General features: G+C 45.2%; 1 protein-coding gene across 3 annotated transcripts in view; it reads left to right on the plus strand.

The window, feature by feature from the left end:
* The first annotated feature begins 448 nt into the window (after nucleotides 1-448).
* Nucleotides 449-17,096, plus strand: part of heatr5a (HEAT repeat containing 5a) — a 33,622-nt gene continuing 16,974 nt past the window's right edge. For 2 of the 3 annotated variants that reach the window (XM_062522314.1, XM_062522316.1), the window contains exons 1-18: nucleotides 449-592; nucleotides 4,206-4,398; nucleotides 6,187-6,429; nucleotides 6,696-6,907; nucleotides 7,758-7,866; nucleotides 8,130-8,279; nucleotides 8,836-9,007; nucleotides 9,376-9,533; nucleotides 9,796-10,045; nucleotides 10,467-10,601; nucleotides 11,306-11,556; nucleotides 12,777-12,888; nucleotides 13,240-13,392; nucleotides 13,658-13,757; nucleotides 14,450-14,559; nucleotides 14,968-15,128; nucleotides 15,484-15,647; nucleotides 16,019-16,124. In XM_062522314.1, the coding sequence (XP_062378298.1) occupies nucleotides 6,283-6,429; nucleotides 6,696-6,907; nucleotides 7,758-7,866; nucleotides 8,130-8,279; nucleotides 8,836-9,007; nucleotides 9,376-9,533; nucleotides 9,796-10,045; nucleotides 10,467-10,601; nucleotides 11,306-11,556; nucleotides 12,777-12,888; nucleotides 13,240-13,392; nucleotides 13,658-13,757; nucleotides 14,450-14,559; nucleotides 14,968-15,128; nucleotides 15,484-15,647; nucleotides 16,019-16,124 (2,490 nt within the window). In that variant the 5' untranslated portion in view covers nucleotides 449-592; nucleotides 4,206-4,398; nucleotides 6,187-6,282. The remainder of the gene's footprint in view (nucleotides 593-4,205; nucleotides 4,399-6,186; nucleotides 6,430-6,695; nucleotides 6,908-7,757; nucleotides 7,867-8,129; nucleotides 8,280-8,835; nucleotides 9,008-9,375; nucleotides 9,534-9,795; nucleotides 10,046-10,466; nucleotides 10,602-11,305; nucleotides 11,557-12,776; nucleotides 12,889-13,239; nucleotides 13,393-13,657; nucleotides 13,758-14,449; nucleotides 14,560-14,967; nucleotides 15,129-15,483; nucleotides 15,648-16,018; nucleotides 16,125-17,096) is intronic. The other variant, XM_062522315.1, reaches the window with a different exon arrangement.

The following is a 17,096-nucleotide window of genomic DNA, read 5'->3' on the forward strand; positions in this document are numbered from 1 at the left end:
GAAGACATTGCAAACCTGATAATATAACAGTCGAGCTCTTCTATTAGAAGATTTACCACTTCCTCTGGGTGAACTTACCCAGATCTACTACCACCTACTTTGAGTACACCCTTGGTTTTGGGTGAAACCTAGGCCTGTGTCACTAGTGTGAATGATCTTTGTGACTAGCTATTTCACTGGCACTACTGCAATTAAGCAGCTGCCTTTCTTAGGTGACTATGGTCTTAGAATGTAGAAGTCAGAGGTCTGTCAAAGTTAGAATTAATTAGTCGAGGTGAGAACAGGCCTAGAATATCATTAGCTGTTCTAGTGTGTCCGACTGCACAAGAGAAAATGTATTGTCAGAGACCAGCAGGTGGCACTATTGCAATTCTAAAACGGTTTCTGTTTCGTGAGTCCAGTCAACATGCTGCAGCCAGGGCAGAGACGGTAGTAAACTAGACAATCTTTGGCCAGGGTCTTCTTCTCGCTTCTCCCAGTCAGGCCCTTGGAATGAAGCTGAACATTGGTCGCGAAACAAGACCTTTATATAATTTATAACCTTGATTGTTGTTTATAACTTTAGGCCTTCAGTGTTGGAAGCAAAACATTGGTTTGTTTTTTACCATTTTATTTTTAGTCTGAACTTTTAATCTGATTACAATTCCTCCACTCTTAAAGTGTTGTCTCTGATAGTTATGTTTGGTATCAAATACATTATCTATGTAATAACAGCATTGTTAACTAGAAATGCAATTCCAAGGAATTACCAGTGCATGAAAATGCAAAAAAAGATAGATAATGTAGATATGGTTACTAAGGTGTAGCTAGGGTAAACATGGTGGTTGCATAGTTTACAGAGAGTTGATAGTGTGAAGGTAGACAGTTTAAAGCTGAAACATTCCAGTTCTAACTTAACTAATGATTTCTATTCATGTTAAAATGTTGATTAGCTAACTTAGGTAATGATTTCTAGCAGTTGTGCTAAAAATGCTAATTATGCTAGCAATGCTAACTTTACTAACAATGCTAACCAGGTTGATTAGCTAACTTAACCGATGATTTCTAGCAGTAATGCTAAAAATGCTAACTATGCTAACAATGCTAGATTTGCTAACAATGCTAACCAGGTTGATTAGCTAACTTAGTTGATGAATTTTTGCAGTTATGCTAAAAATGCTAGCTATGCTAACAATGCTAACCATGCTAACTAGATAACTTGCTAGTGAGGACTTTTATTTTGAAACATGTGTTGCTAGGGTATCCATGGTGGCCACTATCAGGAATAAAGAAGTTACTGTAGTAAAATCATGTTGGTTGCTATGGAAACGGTCATAAACGCTTAATTTTAATGGTTGCTATGTTGGTTGCTAGGTACATGGAGGTTTCATGTAGTTGACTGGAGGCATAGTTGATGATAACTGACAGTTGGAATGGTTGAACAGTTAAATAGTTGAGTAGTTTCAATGGTTAAATGATTTAATAGTGTATTATTGCAGTGAGGACTTTTATTTTGAAACAGTTGTGGACAGAGGAAACAGTTTAACAGGATATGTGTAGTCTTCAGAGAGATTGTATGCTTAAAGCCTGAGAGAAACTGACAGTTGGTGCCCAGGTGGCTGACCAGCTGGGGTAACATTCTAATTGCTGCCGTGATGTCATAATGAGCAATGTTAAGTCTATGGGGGAAATTATAATAGTTTTTAACTAATAGTTTAAAAAGTATAAAAGTTACAAAGTTGAAAAATACAAAGCCCACATCGCGTAAGTAAGACCTACGCGACATAGTTTGAATGGAGTTTCTACGTTAAGCGGTTGAAGCTGCATTAAGTGCGTTAGAAGAAGAAGAATAATAAAATGCCTAGGAAGAACAGTACAGTGCATTTTCATGCACTGTAATTACAGTGCATGAAAATGCACTGTACTGTTCTTCCTAGTCTTCAACTTCTTCATCTTCTTCTTATTATTCTTCTTCTAACGCACGCAATTCAGCTTGAACCGTTTAACGTAGAAACTTCATTCAAACTGTGTTACGTAGATCTTACTTACGCGATGTGGGCAATGTATATATCAACTTTGTAACTTTTATACTTTTTAAACTATTAGTTAAAAACTATTACAATTTCCCCCATAGACTTAACATTGCTCTTTATGACATCACGGCAGCAATTAGAATCTTACGCCAGGTGGCCGGCCACCTGGGCACCAACTGTCATTTTCTCAGGCTTTAAGCATACAATCTCTCTGAAGACTACATATCCTGTAAACTGTTTCCTCTGTCCACAACTGTTTCAAAATAAAAGTCCTCACTGTAATAATACACTATTAAATCATTTAACCATTGAAACTACTCAACTATTGAACTGTTCAACCATTCCAACTGTCAGTTATCATCCACTATGCCTCCAGTCAACTACATGAAACCTCCATGTACCTAGCAACCAACATAGCAACCATTAAAATTAAGTGTTTATGACCGTTTCCATAGCAACCATCATGATTATACTGCAGTAACTTCTTGTTTCCTGATAGTGGCCACCATGGATACCCTAGCAACAAATGTTTCAAAATAAAAGTCCTCACTAGCAAGTTAGCTAGTTAGCATAGTTAGCATTGTTAACATTTTTAACATAACTGTAAAAAAATATCAACTAAGTTAGCTAATCAACCTGGTTAGCATTGTTGGCAAATTTAGCATTGTTAGCATAGTTAGCATTTTTAACATTACTGCTACAAATCATCACTTAAGTTAGCAAATTTAGCATTGTTAGCATAGTTAGCATTTTTAACATTACTGCTACAAATCATCGGTTAAGTTAGCTAATCAGCCTGGTTAGCATTGTTAATAAAGTTAGCATTGCTAGTATAATTAGCATTTTTAACATAACTGCTAGAAATCATTAGCTAAGTTAGCTAATCATCATTTTAACATGAATAAAAATCATTAGTTAAGTTAGAACTGGAATGTTTCATCTTTAAACAGTCTACCTTCACACTATCAACTCTCTGTAAACTATGCAACCCACCATGTTTACCCTAGCTACACCTTAGTAACCATATCTACATTATCTATCTATTTTTGCATTTTCATGCACTGGTAATTCCTTGGAATTGCATTTCTAGTTCTTCTTCTAACGCACGCAATTCAGCTTCAACCGCTTAACGTAGAAACTCCATTCAAACTATGTCGCGTAGGTCTTACTTACGCGATGTGGGCTTTGTATTTTTCAACTTTGTAACTTTTATACTTTTTAAACTATTAGTTAAAAACTATTACAATTTCCCCCATAGACTTAACATTGCTCATTATGACATCACGGCAGCAATTAGAATCTTATGCCAGGTGGCCGGCCACCTGGGCACCAACTGTCAGTTTCTCTGGCTTTAAGCATGCAGTCTCTCAGAAGACTACATATCCTGTTAACTGTTTCCTCTGTCCACAACTGTTTCAAAATAAAAGTCCTCACTGCAATAATACACCATTAAATCATTTAACCATTGAAACTACTCAACTATTTAACTGTTCAACCATTACAACTGTCAGTTATCATCAACTATGCCTCCAGTCAACTACATGAAACCTCCATGTACCTAGCAACCAACATAGCAACCATTAAAATTAAGTGTTTATGACCGTTTCCATAGCAACCAACATGATTATACTGCAGTAACTTCTTGTTTCCTGATAGTGGCCACCATGGATACCCTAGCAACAAATGTTTCAAAATAAAAGTCCTCACTAGCAAGTTAGCATAGTTAGCATAGTTAGCATTTTTAGTATAACTGCAAAAAATCATCAACTAAGTTAGCTAATCAACCTGGTTAGCATTGTTAGCAAATTTAGCATTGTTAGCATAGTTAGTATTTTTAGCATTACTGCTAGAAATCATCGGTTAAGTTAGCTAATCAACCTGGTTAGCATTGTTAGTAAAGTTAGCATTGTTAGCATAATAAGCATTTTAGCGTAACTGCTAGAAATCATTAGCTAAGTTAGCTAATCAACATTTTAACATGAATAGAAATCATTAGTTAAGTTAGAACTGGAACGTTTCATCTTTAAAACGTCTACCTTCACACTATCAACTCTCTGTAAACTATGCAACCACCATGTTTACCCTAGCTACACCTTAGTAACCATATCTACATTATCTATCTATTTTTGCATTTTCATGCACTGGTAATTCCTTGGAATTGCATTTCTAGTTAAGTTCTGGTATCATGTTTAGTGAATGACCCACTCTACAACAACCAGTGTGGTGGGTGTCTGTCTGCTGCGGAGTCTTTCGAGCTTGGTAGTTGGTAGGGCTCCCTCCAAACAGCGCCAGTTGTGTGTAAGGTAGCAAACACTCATCAGTATCGCACCTCCTCGAATGGAAGAGCGCTAAGACGAACGAAGGAGCCAAATATCCTGTCTCTCAGGTAACATTCCCTGCGGAGTTCATTTTACATTTGTTTTATATTACACCATCTAGTTTGTGTTTTTAGGTTTGCTGCACCTTGTTTGAATCGGTCTGTCATAAAGGTAACTATGCTATGCTAACTTGCTGTCGTACGAAACATCAGCTGAGGATGCGAATTGTTAGCTGGCTAATGTCACTAAACGTCCCCTTCACTTCAACTTCGTTAGTTGCCTACATGTTAACTATATTTTCTTTTGAAGAATTATTGTCTAGACTAAAACCTTCACGCCATTCGTTCTTTTGAGGAAGTGTTCATTTGCATGCAAACTATTTTGATATAGCTACTGACACCTCCCCAACCTTAATGGGTTGCTAGCGGTATGTTCTAACGTTAGCTGTTGGGCATTTCGTTTGCCAAGAGTTACATGTAGCCTACTTTTATCTACAAACTGCAAAACAACTGACGATACTCATCGCTAAAAACACATTTTAGATTCGGATTGAGAGAATGATGTATTATTCTTTCCAGCGCCTGTATTGTAATGCAAGACGAACGATTCAAAGCTAACAACATTAATGTTAATTCATTGAGTTAACGTAGCGTAACGTTAGCTATCATGCTAGCATGTTTTAACCGTATTTGCTTATCTTCAGGGGTTAAAGTTAGTTGGTTATCGTTAATCTTCTTTTGCGTAACAAGTTGCTTCTTCATTAGTCATATCATGCGTTTTTTTTAACGTTAAATGTCACAGCTTGGCAAGGTGTCAACTAAGTTAGCTAACGTTAGCTTGGTTAAAGTTGTCTGCGGGGTGATGGGAAACAAAAGTTTGGGGCTAGCAAGGTACTTATGCGCAAGATCACACCGTTCAGGCTTGGGTAACTTGGGTGAAATATTAGCCACTTGCCCTTTATATTTTGTCTGTATTAGTCCAGAAAGACACCTTGGCAGATATGTACCTCTACTTTCATAGTTAGCAAGTTTCATGTTGCTTGGAGTTCATATGATCCAAAGCTGTAACTTGCCCTGTAAAAGACTTCGTTTCGCCACTGAAGGATCGATGTAAGGTTATGGATGTTGAAAATGTCTCCGTGGCACTTTGGCCACTGCTGACAACGCAGGTTGTTGACGAATGTTTTCCCCATCTAAAGCAGTAGTAGGGCTCACATACAAAGCTATGGCTAGTTATTTGTAACGGCAGAAGAACACCTGACGAGCTGCTTAAGCCAAGTCTTCCCCTTTCTGTAGAGAATGCCGTCCAGCTGTAAAGTGTGTTTGTGTGAATAGCTTGTGCGATCCTGAGGATTCTAACGGAGTTATTTGCGATCAAGCTGCAGCAGAAGGAGGGAACCAGACAGTACCAGGCCGCTGCAGGGCAGGCTGAATTATTCATAGACCCCCATCGTCTCATATGAGCTTCACAAAGTGACAGAATTTCTTGTCTCAGGTTTAAAGGGAGGAGCTGCATCTTTGATCTTTGATGAGTTGTCTGATTTGGTTAGCTCCAAAGTATCACGAAAGCTGCAATCAAGTCCCACACAATTTTAATCATTCCCTCCTACCCTTTACTGTCTGTCTATTGATGGTGTGACACACCATGAAACACAGTCTCTTTCAACATTTGCTGTGTCTGGATTGTAATTTGCTGTGTCTGGATCGTAATTTGGATCTGATTATTATTATTTTTCTAGATGTGCAAAATCAGTCTGTTTGCATCAGAACAAACAAGTCTGTTTTCCCTGTTATGCAAGTGCTGACTCGTGTGTGTGTGTGTGTGTGTGTGTGTGTGTGTGTGTGTGTGTGTCTCAGTCTCAGTGTCAGATTCTAGAGGTGATGGTCATGAGAGTGGGCAACATCTGGCTACCCTGAGAGAGGCAGCACTTGCTCTGGACCTCTCTACCAAAGATGGCGGGAGGTGGTTTCAGGATGGAGCATGCTCACACGCTGCTCCTCAACGAGGAGGCCTGTGGACAGCTAGGGGAGCACCAGCGGGCCGAGTTTGTGTACGAGTGGCTGCGCTTCCTCAAGAAGCTGCTGCCTACCACAGACCGAGTAAGTCTCTCTCTCACACACACACACACACACACACACACACACACACATGCCTGTTTGTCCTGCTGTCTGGATGCATAGACGGGCCGCTGGAGAGTGGCTAGGAGGACGCCCGACAAACAGACATCTCTGTCTAGTCTACAGCCGGCCAGTGGTGTGTCTTGCTCTCCAGCATCCTGCTGTCCGCCACTCACTCACACTGACTGTATTGTGTGTGTGTGTGTGTGTGTGTGTGTGTGTGTGTGCGCGTGTGCGTGCTCTCGCAGGCGGACGTGAAACAGAAGCAGAAGCGCCTGGTGGAGCAGCTGCTGGCCGTGCTGACGGGCTCCCCAGGCCCCCCCGCGCGCCGGCTCTTGGCCCAGTGCCTGGCGCTGGTGTACCGCTACGGAGACTCGCTCAGCGCATCGCTGGCCCTGGACCGCTGCAGCGACATCATCCGCAGCAAGGACGACTCGCCCAGCGCACTGCCCACCCGCCTGTGAGTGACGCCACTCAAGATCGATGGCCATCAGAGATGGCTTCTTGTCCCATTAGAACCACTAACTGTTTAGCCAATGCCATTGCATCTGAGCTTACTTATTTGTCCGAGTGGCGATACTAGATTATTTATTGATCCACGCGCTGACGCATCCTGAAAACAACCTTTAATTTTGAGTGCATTAAGGGAGGCTTTGTTGTATTTGAAGATATTGAAAGAGTACTTTGGGTCTCCATCAAATAGGTCTGCCTAAGCTATGCACTGCAGTGAGCCTTTCATTCTAGAATGCTGTGCTGCATGGTAGAGGAGGGGGATGGGACAGATGTGTCTTTTATATTGAAGGGGATGGTGTGGGGAAAGAGGCGTCACTATAGGGTTATAAATTGCCGGTGGCCATATCTCCTTGGGACATGCTGTTGTTGAGCTCAAGCTGAAAGGCAAAGGACATGCAGGCTGGAAGAGCTCTTCAATCACCCACAGAGTGCTGAGTAGTTCTGGCCTTGTGCCACCGGTTGGCCTGACATGAATGTTAATGTGATGTAATGGGGTGTGTGTCACTGTGTGGGCCTAGGTTAGAAAAATCTCCACGACTGCTCATTTAGTAGATGTGTGCAGAGAGTAATGGCCGCAGCACACACAGTGATTTATTCATCAGTCGGTTTATTTATTTAAAAATGGATGTCCATCGCTGTGGTATAATGTCACAGGCTCTCTCTGCCTCAGTCTCTGGTTCTGTCTTTGTCCACCTTGTTCCTCTGCCCATCTGTCTATGTCCCTCTCTTCATGCGTTCATCTCTCTCTCTCTCTCTCTCTCTCTCTCTCTCTGTCTGTCTCTTTATCTCTGTGACAGGGCGGCCATCACTTGTGTGGGAGCGCTGTATGAGCAGCTGGGTCGTCTCCTCATCAGCTCGTTTAAGGAGTCAGTGGGGACCCTCTTAAAAGCCATGAAGAGCGCCGAGGTATGGCTCCAGCGCTTCACTCTCCAGGCCTGTGGGGATGAGGATGAAATGAAACAAGATCTGAGAAATGAAATTACCAAAATAGAACAGAGATAAACAACCAAATTATGTTTAAGTGAATTAATTCTGTAAATATAAGAAGTAATTGTATGTCTGTTGTTGTCAGGCTATAACTCATTTATGCAATTTATGATATTTCAAAGGGTTTTATGTATCGGTGTCAGCATGTGTAAAGTGTGTGTGTGTGTGTGTGTTGTCCACAGTCTCAGGGGCGCCATGAGATCATGCTGAGCGTGGAGCGTATCCTGCGGGGCCTGGGTGTGAGCGCCGTGCCTTGTCACAGGGACATCTACAAGGCGGCGCGGGCCTGCCTCACTGACCGCTCCATGGCTGTCCGCTGTGCCGCCGCTAAGGTCAGTCTCTCCATAGGCCAGAAAGAGCCTTCAGGCAAGACATCCAGACAGACAGTGGGGGAGACTGTAGTTTGTGCTAGACTAAACTTAGTTGCAGTGTGTCTAAAGTTGAATTATGCTTGAAATTTACAATACCAATAATATTAGCAGTAACAGTTACAGTATGCTCAGATCAGTGAGCCAGCAGGCAAGAACCAGGTCAGGCAAGACCAATAGGCCATCATGGAAGCACAATGCTACCTGGGAAATCAGACAGATGCCACCACCTCTACACTGCCCAGAACAGTGCTGAATGTTGACAAGTACTCCGAAGAGGGTGGACTGTTGTTTTCTTTTTCAGAGTTGAACTGAGCCTAGTGTTTTCAATGCTCCTGTAGCAAGGTAATGGTTATGATGGATGGTGCATTTGGACTGTAGTTGTCCTATGACCTGAGTATAGTAATTGGTCAGTGTTGTTACTACGGAGTTGGTCACTGGGAACAGCAGTGCCCGTCGTCATTGGCCCGCAGTGTTGATGCGCTGTGTGCTAACGGCTGCCGCCGCTGTCCCTGTGCAGTGCCTGCTGGAGCTGCAGAGGGAGGCCGTGTTCCTGTGGAGCTCGGAGCTGGAGGGGGTCGCCACGCTCTGCTTCAGGGCCTTCGAGGGCTCCTGCTATGACGTGCGCGTGGCCGTCTCCAAGCTGCTGGGCACCCTGCTGGCCGCCGCCCTGGAGCCCAAACAGCCCGTCGGTGAGTTCCACTCTCTTTGAGAGCCGTGGGGCACTGGGATGTAGGTTCCCCTGCTAGACCCTGTAGAATCTATTATGGTTGTGTGTTTCTATGGAATTTGGATCTCATTTCACATTCAACACTGCTCGTGTTTATTTTAGGAATGTCTGACAGTGCTGTGCAATGTCCAGCCTGTCTTTGTCTGGAACGTTTTAACTACTGTGCTTTGTTTGTTTGACAAAAGTCTGACATATTGCCTCTCCACATGCTTTTGAGGTTGCTTTTGTTTTTTGAGGTTGCTCTTGAAATAGATCTAAGGCCAGCTATTTTTGTGTGTGTGTGTGTGTGTGTGTGTGTGTTTGTGCGCGCTCTGTTTCGCCTGGTCTCAGCTCCCCGTCCGGGCGGGAGGCGCATGTGTGTGGAGGAGGTGATGGAGCTTCTTTCGGGGGGGTTCCTGAGAGGGGGGGCTGGCTTCCTACGTGCCAGCGGCGACATGCTGAAAGGAGGCAGCTCTGTCAGCAGAGACATCCGAGTGGGCATCACCCAGGTAGACCACATTTCTCTCTCTCTCTGTCTGTTTGTCTGTCTGTCTGTCTCTCTCTCTCTCTCTCTCTCTCTCTCTGTCTCTCTCTCTGTGTGTCTCTCTCTCTCCCCATCATCTCTCTCCCTTTCTGTAATTTCTGAATATTTCATTCTTCCCATCAGATTAGCAAGTGATATGTGTAGGCCCATAGACCCTACTGCATTAGAAACATTCCCCTAATGCTTCACTATGTTAGATTGAGCTGTTGTGCCTTGCTGTGTGACAGGCCTGCGTGGTGTTTGTGTCGGCCCTGGGCAGCGCCTGGCTGGAGCTGCACTTCCCCTCCCTGCTGGCGCTACTGCTGGAGCTGGCGTCTCACCCGCGCGCCACCCAGAGCCCGGCCGACGCCGCCTGCACGCGCCGCTGCGTCTCCTTCGCCCTGCGCGCCACCCTGGGCACGCTGCTCGGCGAGAAGGCCCAGGTGGCCGCCGCCAAGGAACTCTGCCGCGCCATCGGACCCCAGAAGAAGGCTGCAGGTCAGGACCGTGTGTGTGTGTGTGTGTGTGTGTGTGTGTGTGTGTGTGTGTGTGTGTGTGTGTGTGTGTAGATAGATACTTAGATAGATAGATACTTTATTGATCCCCAAGGGGAAAGGTCCCAGCAGCTTAAGACACAACATACACTACAATGTAAACAGGATGTATGTGTGTCTGTGTATGTCATTCTATTCTACTCTAAGTCTCTCTGCCTCTCTCTGTCTCTTTCTCAGTCTCTGTCTTGAAGCATTGGGGTTTTGCATATCTTGTAATTTGCTAATTGGAGCTAAATGTTTTGATACTGTATGACGTCTGCCTGCCATTTTCTTCTGCAAGAAGGTACCTCGTACATGTTGGTATGGCTGGTGAATTTTGACTTTGGGCCACTCATTCTCTCTTCCCTTCTCTTCCCGTGTGTCAGAAGCGTGTGCGGCTGAGGTGAACCCCGAGGTGTATTTGAATCAGCACATCCTGGTGTGTGCCCTGCTGGAGCTGGGCAGCCTAGTCCAGGGACTGGGCTCCACCGCCACGCCACTGGTGCAGGACTCCAGCATAGGTGAGACACACACACAAGCACTCACGTGTGTATTAAAAATAGAGGTTTACTCTCAAACTTAGCTACACATACACACACACACACACACTCACGTCACATTGAAACGGCAGGCAAAAGCCTTCATGCCTCTACTCATTTCCTGCTCATAGTTGAGCACTGCTCCACTCCCTTAACTCGCTAGCCACACATGCTGCTCCACATGCAGTCTGATGCAGTGCAGCCAGTAATACGGGCTAATGGGGGTTCTAGGGATCAGAATGGAAAACAACGCTTGAGAGTGCAACAGACATTGTTCAGCCATAGATGGTCAAAACCGAGCCTTCTCTGTTCTCCACATGTCTGGGAGTGGGGGGACTACACACAGAGCAGAAAGAGGCACATTACTGGAATTCCAGCACCCACACAGTGTTCATCATGCCTGGCTTCATAGAGAGACTACTCTCCCTTGTGTGGCTGGCACCAGACTGGCCTTTTGCTGACAGCACTCACACACACACACAGTGGTTTTGTCTGCAGGTGTTGTCTGCAGACGTACCTCTCTTTCTCAACCAGAGTGTGTGTCTTGTGTGCATCATGTTTTGTAATCCGTTTCGAACCCTGACATACGGTTGCAATTTCACTCATTCTTTGTATGAGTGTGTGTGTAGGCCCATGTTCAATGTGTCTGTAACTGCTTCTGTGTGTGTGTGTGTGTGTGTCCAAAGGTCTTTTGGATTCGGTCATCTCCGTGCTTCTCCATCCCAGTGCGTCGGCCCGCTTGGCGGCTGCTTGGTGCCTGCGCTGCGTTGCCGTGTCGATGCCAGCTCAGGCGGCGGTGCTGCTGGACCGCTGCGTCGAGAGGCTGACGGCGCTCAAGTCCTGCCCGGAGGCTGTGGCGGGCTACAGTGCCGCTGTCGCCGCCCTGCTGGGAGCTGTCCAGCAATGTCCTCTGGGAATACCCCACAGCAAGGGCAAGGTAGGAACGGTGCTCTCTTAACACGGGTGGAGCTAAGCCTGGCAGGGATAGGTCAACACTGGGCCTGTGGCAAGTTAAATTGGATCTCCTAAAGCTTATTCACTGTGACTCACTTGTGAAGGAATCTATCTATAAATTCAATTGCAGGAAAGTCTGTGTGTGTGTGTGTCGCATATCTGTAAATTAAAACTGTTCATCTGATTGATTTCAAACTTGGCACGTGGCTTGCTACGGGCACGAGTAAATGCAGTGTCAAGTTTGATGTGTGTTTGGATGAGATGCAAAATATATCGATAAATATATCAGTAAAAGAAGCAAACGTTGGCTTTCTCTGCTCTACTGTAGCCACTCTCCCACTCACGCAGCACTGTAGACTCACATATCTGTCCATCTGGCTATTCAAAACAACGTAAAAACGATATGCAATAAATAGACACTTTGAATAGCCCAGGCTACTTTGGACTGCTTTTAGACTTTGAATAAACAAAGGACAATTCCGACCGCAAGGTCCCAAATTAAAACGAGCGATAATGGTCCTGAATTTAAGGACGTTTCAGAATGACACAGATGCAAAGCATCAGCTACAGACAACGAGTGATAGACAGAGCATGATGTCACTAATATATATACGCCATAAAACACAGGTATGCAGTCAGTGGCTATTCAAAATGACGTAAAACCGATTTGCAATCAACAGACGCTTTGAATAGCCCAGGCTAGTCTGGATTGCCTTTAGACTTTGAATAAACAAGCGACACGGTCAGACAGAGCGTGATATGACTTATATTCTACCAGAGACATTATTGCATTTGATATGATGATTTCGTGATGATTTCTTCGCCATCATCAAGTTATTCAATAGACTGAACATATAGCCTTAACTCAAGCTATACTCAAGCTTATGTCATTTTGATCAGATACAGACAACGAGTGGCAGACAGAGCATGAGCAGAGTCATGGCATTGCATTTGCATTCCACCAAAATAATTTGTCTTATCTGTCAAGTTATTCAATAGACTAGACATATAGGCCTAGCCTTAACTCAAAACAGCCGTTAGGCTTATGTCATTTTGATCTGTAAAAAATATCACATGCTGTATATTTCTTTTGTATATTTGGGTTTTTCATGGACTTTCCTCTACTCTGAGTTGGTGGTCATTATGGTTTTGTTATGCTGAGGGAAGTTGTATCTGTGGTAATGCATTGCCCCTGTTTATTAGATGGTGCTGGAGCTGGCTGAGGACCTTCTGCGCTCAGCTACCCAGAATAGCCGCATCTCCATGCAGAGGGCTCAGGGAGGCTGGCTGCTGCTGGCTGCCCTCAACACACTCGGTAACATGCGGCAGTTTGACACGAACACACCTAATCAAACCTTGTTAAATTATGCTCAAAGCTTGCTAAATTATGGGCTCATACTCCAGATGGTAATCTTTGATTTGACCAGTCATCGTGATGCACTTTCGAATGTCGTGACCATTTTGCTAAGAAATGTGTTTATCATTTAAAATATATATTTTGTGTGTGTGTGTGTGTGTGTGTGTGTGTGTGTGTGTGTGTGTGTGTGTGTGTGTGTGTGTGTGTGTGTGTGTGTGTGTGTGTGTGTGTGTGTGTGTGTGTGTGTGTGTGTGTGTGTGTGTGTGTGTGTGTGTGTGTGTGTGTGTGTGTGTGTGTGTACGTGCGTAGGCCCTGCAGTTGTGGGGGATCTGTTGGGGCGGCAGTTGCTGCTGCTCAGGTGTGCCTTCCCCCCGTCCGTGCGGGAGCTGGAGGCGGAGCTGCGGCGAGGAGACTGCTTCACCTGGCAGGTGACCCTGGAGGGCCGGGCTGGAGCTCTGAACGGTGAGTGCCTGGACTCTCAAGCTTTCAGCTAAATGGCTTTCTAGAAGGTTCTGTCCACGGTTTCCCCTCTGGCAATTTGGCAGCTATTATGGTGATGCTAACCTGATGGTGAGATTGCATTGCCTGTGTGTGTGTGTGTGTGTGTGTGTGTGTGTGTGCGTGCGTGTGTAACAGAGTACGAGTTGTCCTCATATATCCATAAATGCTCATTCAGTATTTATTGAGTGTATTGTGTGTGTGTGTGTGTGTGCGTGTGCGCGCGCAGCTCTGAAGAGTCTGGTCTCCTGCTGTGGAGAGCTGCTGACCGATGAGGTGTGGGCTCGCCTTCAGACGCCCCTGTCCTGTGCTGTTGCTCTGCTCAACCAGTGAGTGTGCTAGTCTGCTTACTCTCCCCTTTCTCTCTCTCTCACTTCCTGTTGTGGTGTCCGGTGGACGGGCTCCCCTATGAGCCGGGTTCCTCTCAAAGTCTCTTCCTGCTCGAAGTGAAATCTTTCCTCTCTTGCTCCTGAGGGGCTCAGGCTTTGTGAAGCATCTGAGACGATTTCAGTTGCTATTTGTGTTCCGTGGATAAAACTCAATTCAAAGTCAAAATGCGCTCCTAGCACATCATCCATGTTTTTCTGATGCACCATAGCCATGTTCTTGTCGGGTGTGTTTTTTTTTTTTTTAAAGATTATTTTTTTGGGCTTTTTATGCCTTTTAATGGACAGGACAGTAGAGAGAATGACAGGAAGTGAGTGGGAGAGAGAGTCGGGGTGGGATCCGGAAAGGACCACGGGGCGGGAATCGAACCCGGGTCGCCGGCGTACGGTGCAGGTGCCCCAGCCAGTTGCGCCACTGCCGGGGCCTTGTCGGGTGTGTTTTAGCAGCCTTGGCCAGATTAAAAGTAATCTTGTGATGAACTGAGTATGGACACTATTTGCTTTACTTACAAGGACAAAGTGTCACCCTCTGAAGCGTTAGTCTGCCTCACTTTTGTAAGCTTTTACTTCAAAGTTTGAATGGAAACGGGATGTCTTGTTTTTCTGTGCTAATTTGATATGGTGCGATGGTTCAGCTTGCCCACAGTGGTGAAGTCCTACGGCAACCTGGTGAAGAACGCTGCCACACTCTACAGGCTCCGAGTGTATGAGGTCCTTGTGCTGCTGCCCCCTGAGACATACACAGGTAATGTGTCTGTGTCTGTGTCTGTGTCTGTGTCTGTGTCTGTGTCTGTGTCTGTGTGTGTATATGTGTGTGAGCGAGCAAGCTCAAAAGTGTTTTGTCTCCTTTGCATGTATCTATTTTATATCTATTCATGTTTACTGTTCTTGATAGGCATGTTTTGATTGTGTATTTTATGGAGATTAGTCTTTGTATTTGTTTTGACTACAATATGTTGTCCTTCGTATGCATCATTTCTGTGTGTGTGTGTGTGTGTGTGTGTGTGTGTGTGTGTGTGTGTGTGTGTGTGTGTGTGTGTGTGTGTGTGTGTGTGTGTGTGTGTGTGTGTGTGTGTGTGTGTGTGTGTGTGTGTGTGTGTGTGTGTGTGTGTGTGTGTGTGTGTGTGTGTGTGTGTGTGTGTGTGTCCTGCAGAGGGTCTGGGCTCCCTGTTGAGGCAGCTGGTGTGTGAGCTGACGGGAGAGAGCCCGTCCTGCTGCGAGCTGCTCCTGCTGCCGCCCCTCTGCCACCCCACTGACCTCACCCTGACCGGCAGCACCACGCACGACACCGACCAGCGCTACATCGAGGAGCAGGTGTCTGACTCACTCACTCACTCACTCACTCACTCACTCACTCACTCATATACATACACAACAGGCATACATAAACAACTTCTATCTACACACACACAGACACACAGGGATTGTTGCATTTAGTATGTGTGAAGCCTAGCATAACACAAATGCACCCATGCATCGCATGTTTACACATAAATAACCTTTGTATACAAAACATTGACAGGGTCCTAACTGCACACACAGCAACAGAAGAAGGTATATTGACATGTTAATCACTCTCTGCTGTGACCTTGAATGTGAGCCTCTGTTAAACATGATCTCCACTGTGTGTGTGTGTGTGTGTGTCTGTGTGTGTTTTGTATGCCTGCAGCTCCAGAGTGGCAGCCTTGGCATTGGCACACTAGAGTACGACCCCTTCACCATCTTCCAGAGCTCTCAGGAGGTCCCTGCGCCCGTGCCAGCCGCCACCGCCCTCACCAACGCCACCGTCCAGCTGTTTGGGGTCATCTTCCCCCAGCTGGCCACCCCACACAGGTTCTACAGCAATCTGACATCCTCGCACACATCACCACCACCATAATGCAGGCTGTGCAAAGTATACGCTTAGATACAGTTTTGTAGGATAGGTGTGGATATATTCTGTACACAAAAAAAAAAATGACAAAAAAAGTGCGCACACTAAAGCTTGTGGTGAATAAAAAGAAAAAAAGTTTATTGGAGCTTTAGTGTGTGGACTTTCTTTGTCATTTTACTGTTGCTTTTTGAGTCCAGCACCTATTTTTGTTTTAAATTCAGATGTGCGCACCCTCTTCTACACTATTACAATCTGTACACAGACTTCAGATGGTATAGTTTGATTTAAACTTGTGTGTATGTGTGTGTGTGTGTGTGTGTGTGTGTGTCAGGGCTCAGACTCTAGAGCAGCTCGGTGAAGCCCTGCGGCAGCTGAAGGGAGCCCGTCAGCAGACCGCACAGATCCTGGTGACCTCTGCCCTCTGCTGCGCCCTCAAGGTAAGAATCACTAACGGCGCAGTCACACGCTTGCGTCCGCCAACGTTCGTCCGTTGTTTTCCCATTCACTTTACATTGGCTGGACTTCATTTCATGCCGCACTGAATTGTGGGTCCGATGCGTTGCCTGAGATACGTTGCCTCCGCTAAAAAGTTGAGAAATGTTCAATTTTTTGACGGATAGCGCAAGCGCCAGCCAATGAAATTCCGTGTATGCAAATTTTCGAACACTGACAAACCAATCAGTTCGCGTTTATGGAAATGTGACAAAATGAGGCATACGTTGGCGGACGGAGGCGTCTGACTGCACCGTTAATCACACACACGAATGCTTCAACACACACACTGGCATATTAAGCAACTTTTTTTTTTTAATTCTTACATGTCATACACCAAGACACATAAGCACACTTGCAGTCTGGCTGATGGGGTGAGTGTTCAGACTGTTGTGTATTTCTGACATTCTGAGGCAGATAATGGCGTAATTAGCCCCCAGTCTAAGCTCTGACACATAACGCCTCACACATATTCAGTGTGGGGAGTCATGAGGAAGTGATGATGATGTGTTTTTGCTTGGCTGCTGGTGACTCAGGCTGTGTTCACGCTCTGTAGGCCAAGTCCTGATGACGCCATTGAAATATTATCACCTGATGTTTGCAGCCCAAAGGCACACAGCCTTAATGAGCCTCATTTGACACCCTTCCACTCTGCCTCACACACGCTCACTCGCTCACTCCCACTCAGTCTTTGCATACCGTCTTCATGCTGTATCAAGGATGACGTGACGATCTCGAAAGCCTTCAAAGCGGATGTTATCCAGAAACAGCATAAGACCCAAACAAGATATACCAAATATAAAAGACACAGAGTAATGGGAGACTAAGCTGTGGCAGTGATTCATGATAAACTTACATCTGAGTCAGGGAACTGAATGGAGCTGATGGAATTGAGTGTCTCTTTTGTCCTCTGGCAG

This window comes from Sardina pilchardus, chromosome 20, assembly GCF_963854185.1.
Source record: "Sardina pilchardus chromosome 20, fSarPil1.1, whole genome shotgun sequence".
In the NCBI taxonomy this organism is placed as follows: Eukaryota; Metazoa; Chordata; class Actinopteri; order Clupeiformes; family Clupeidae; genus Sardina; species Sardina pilchardus.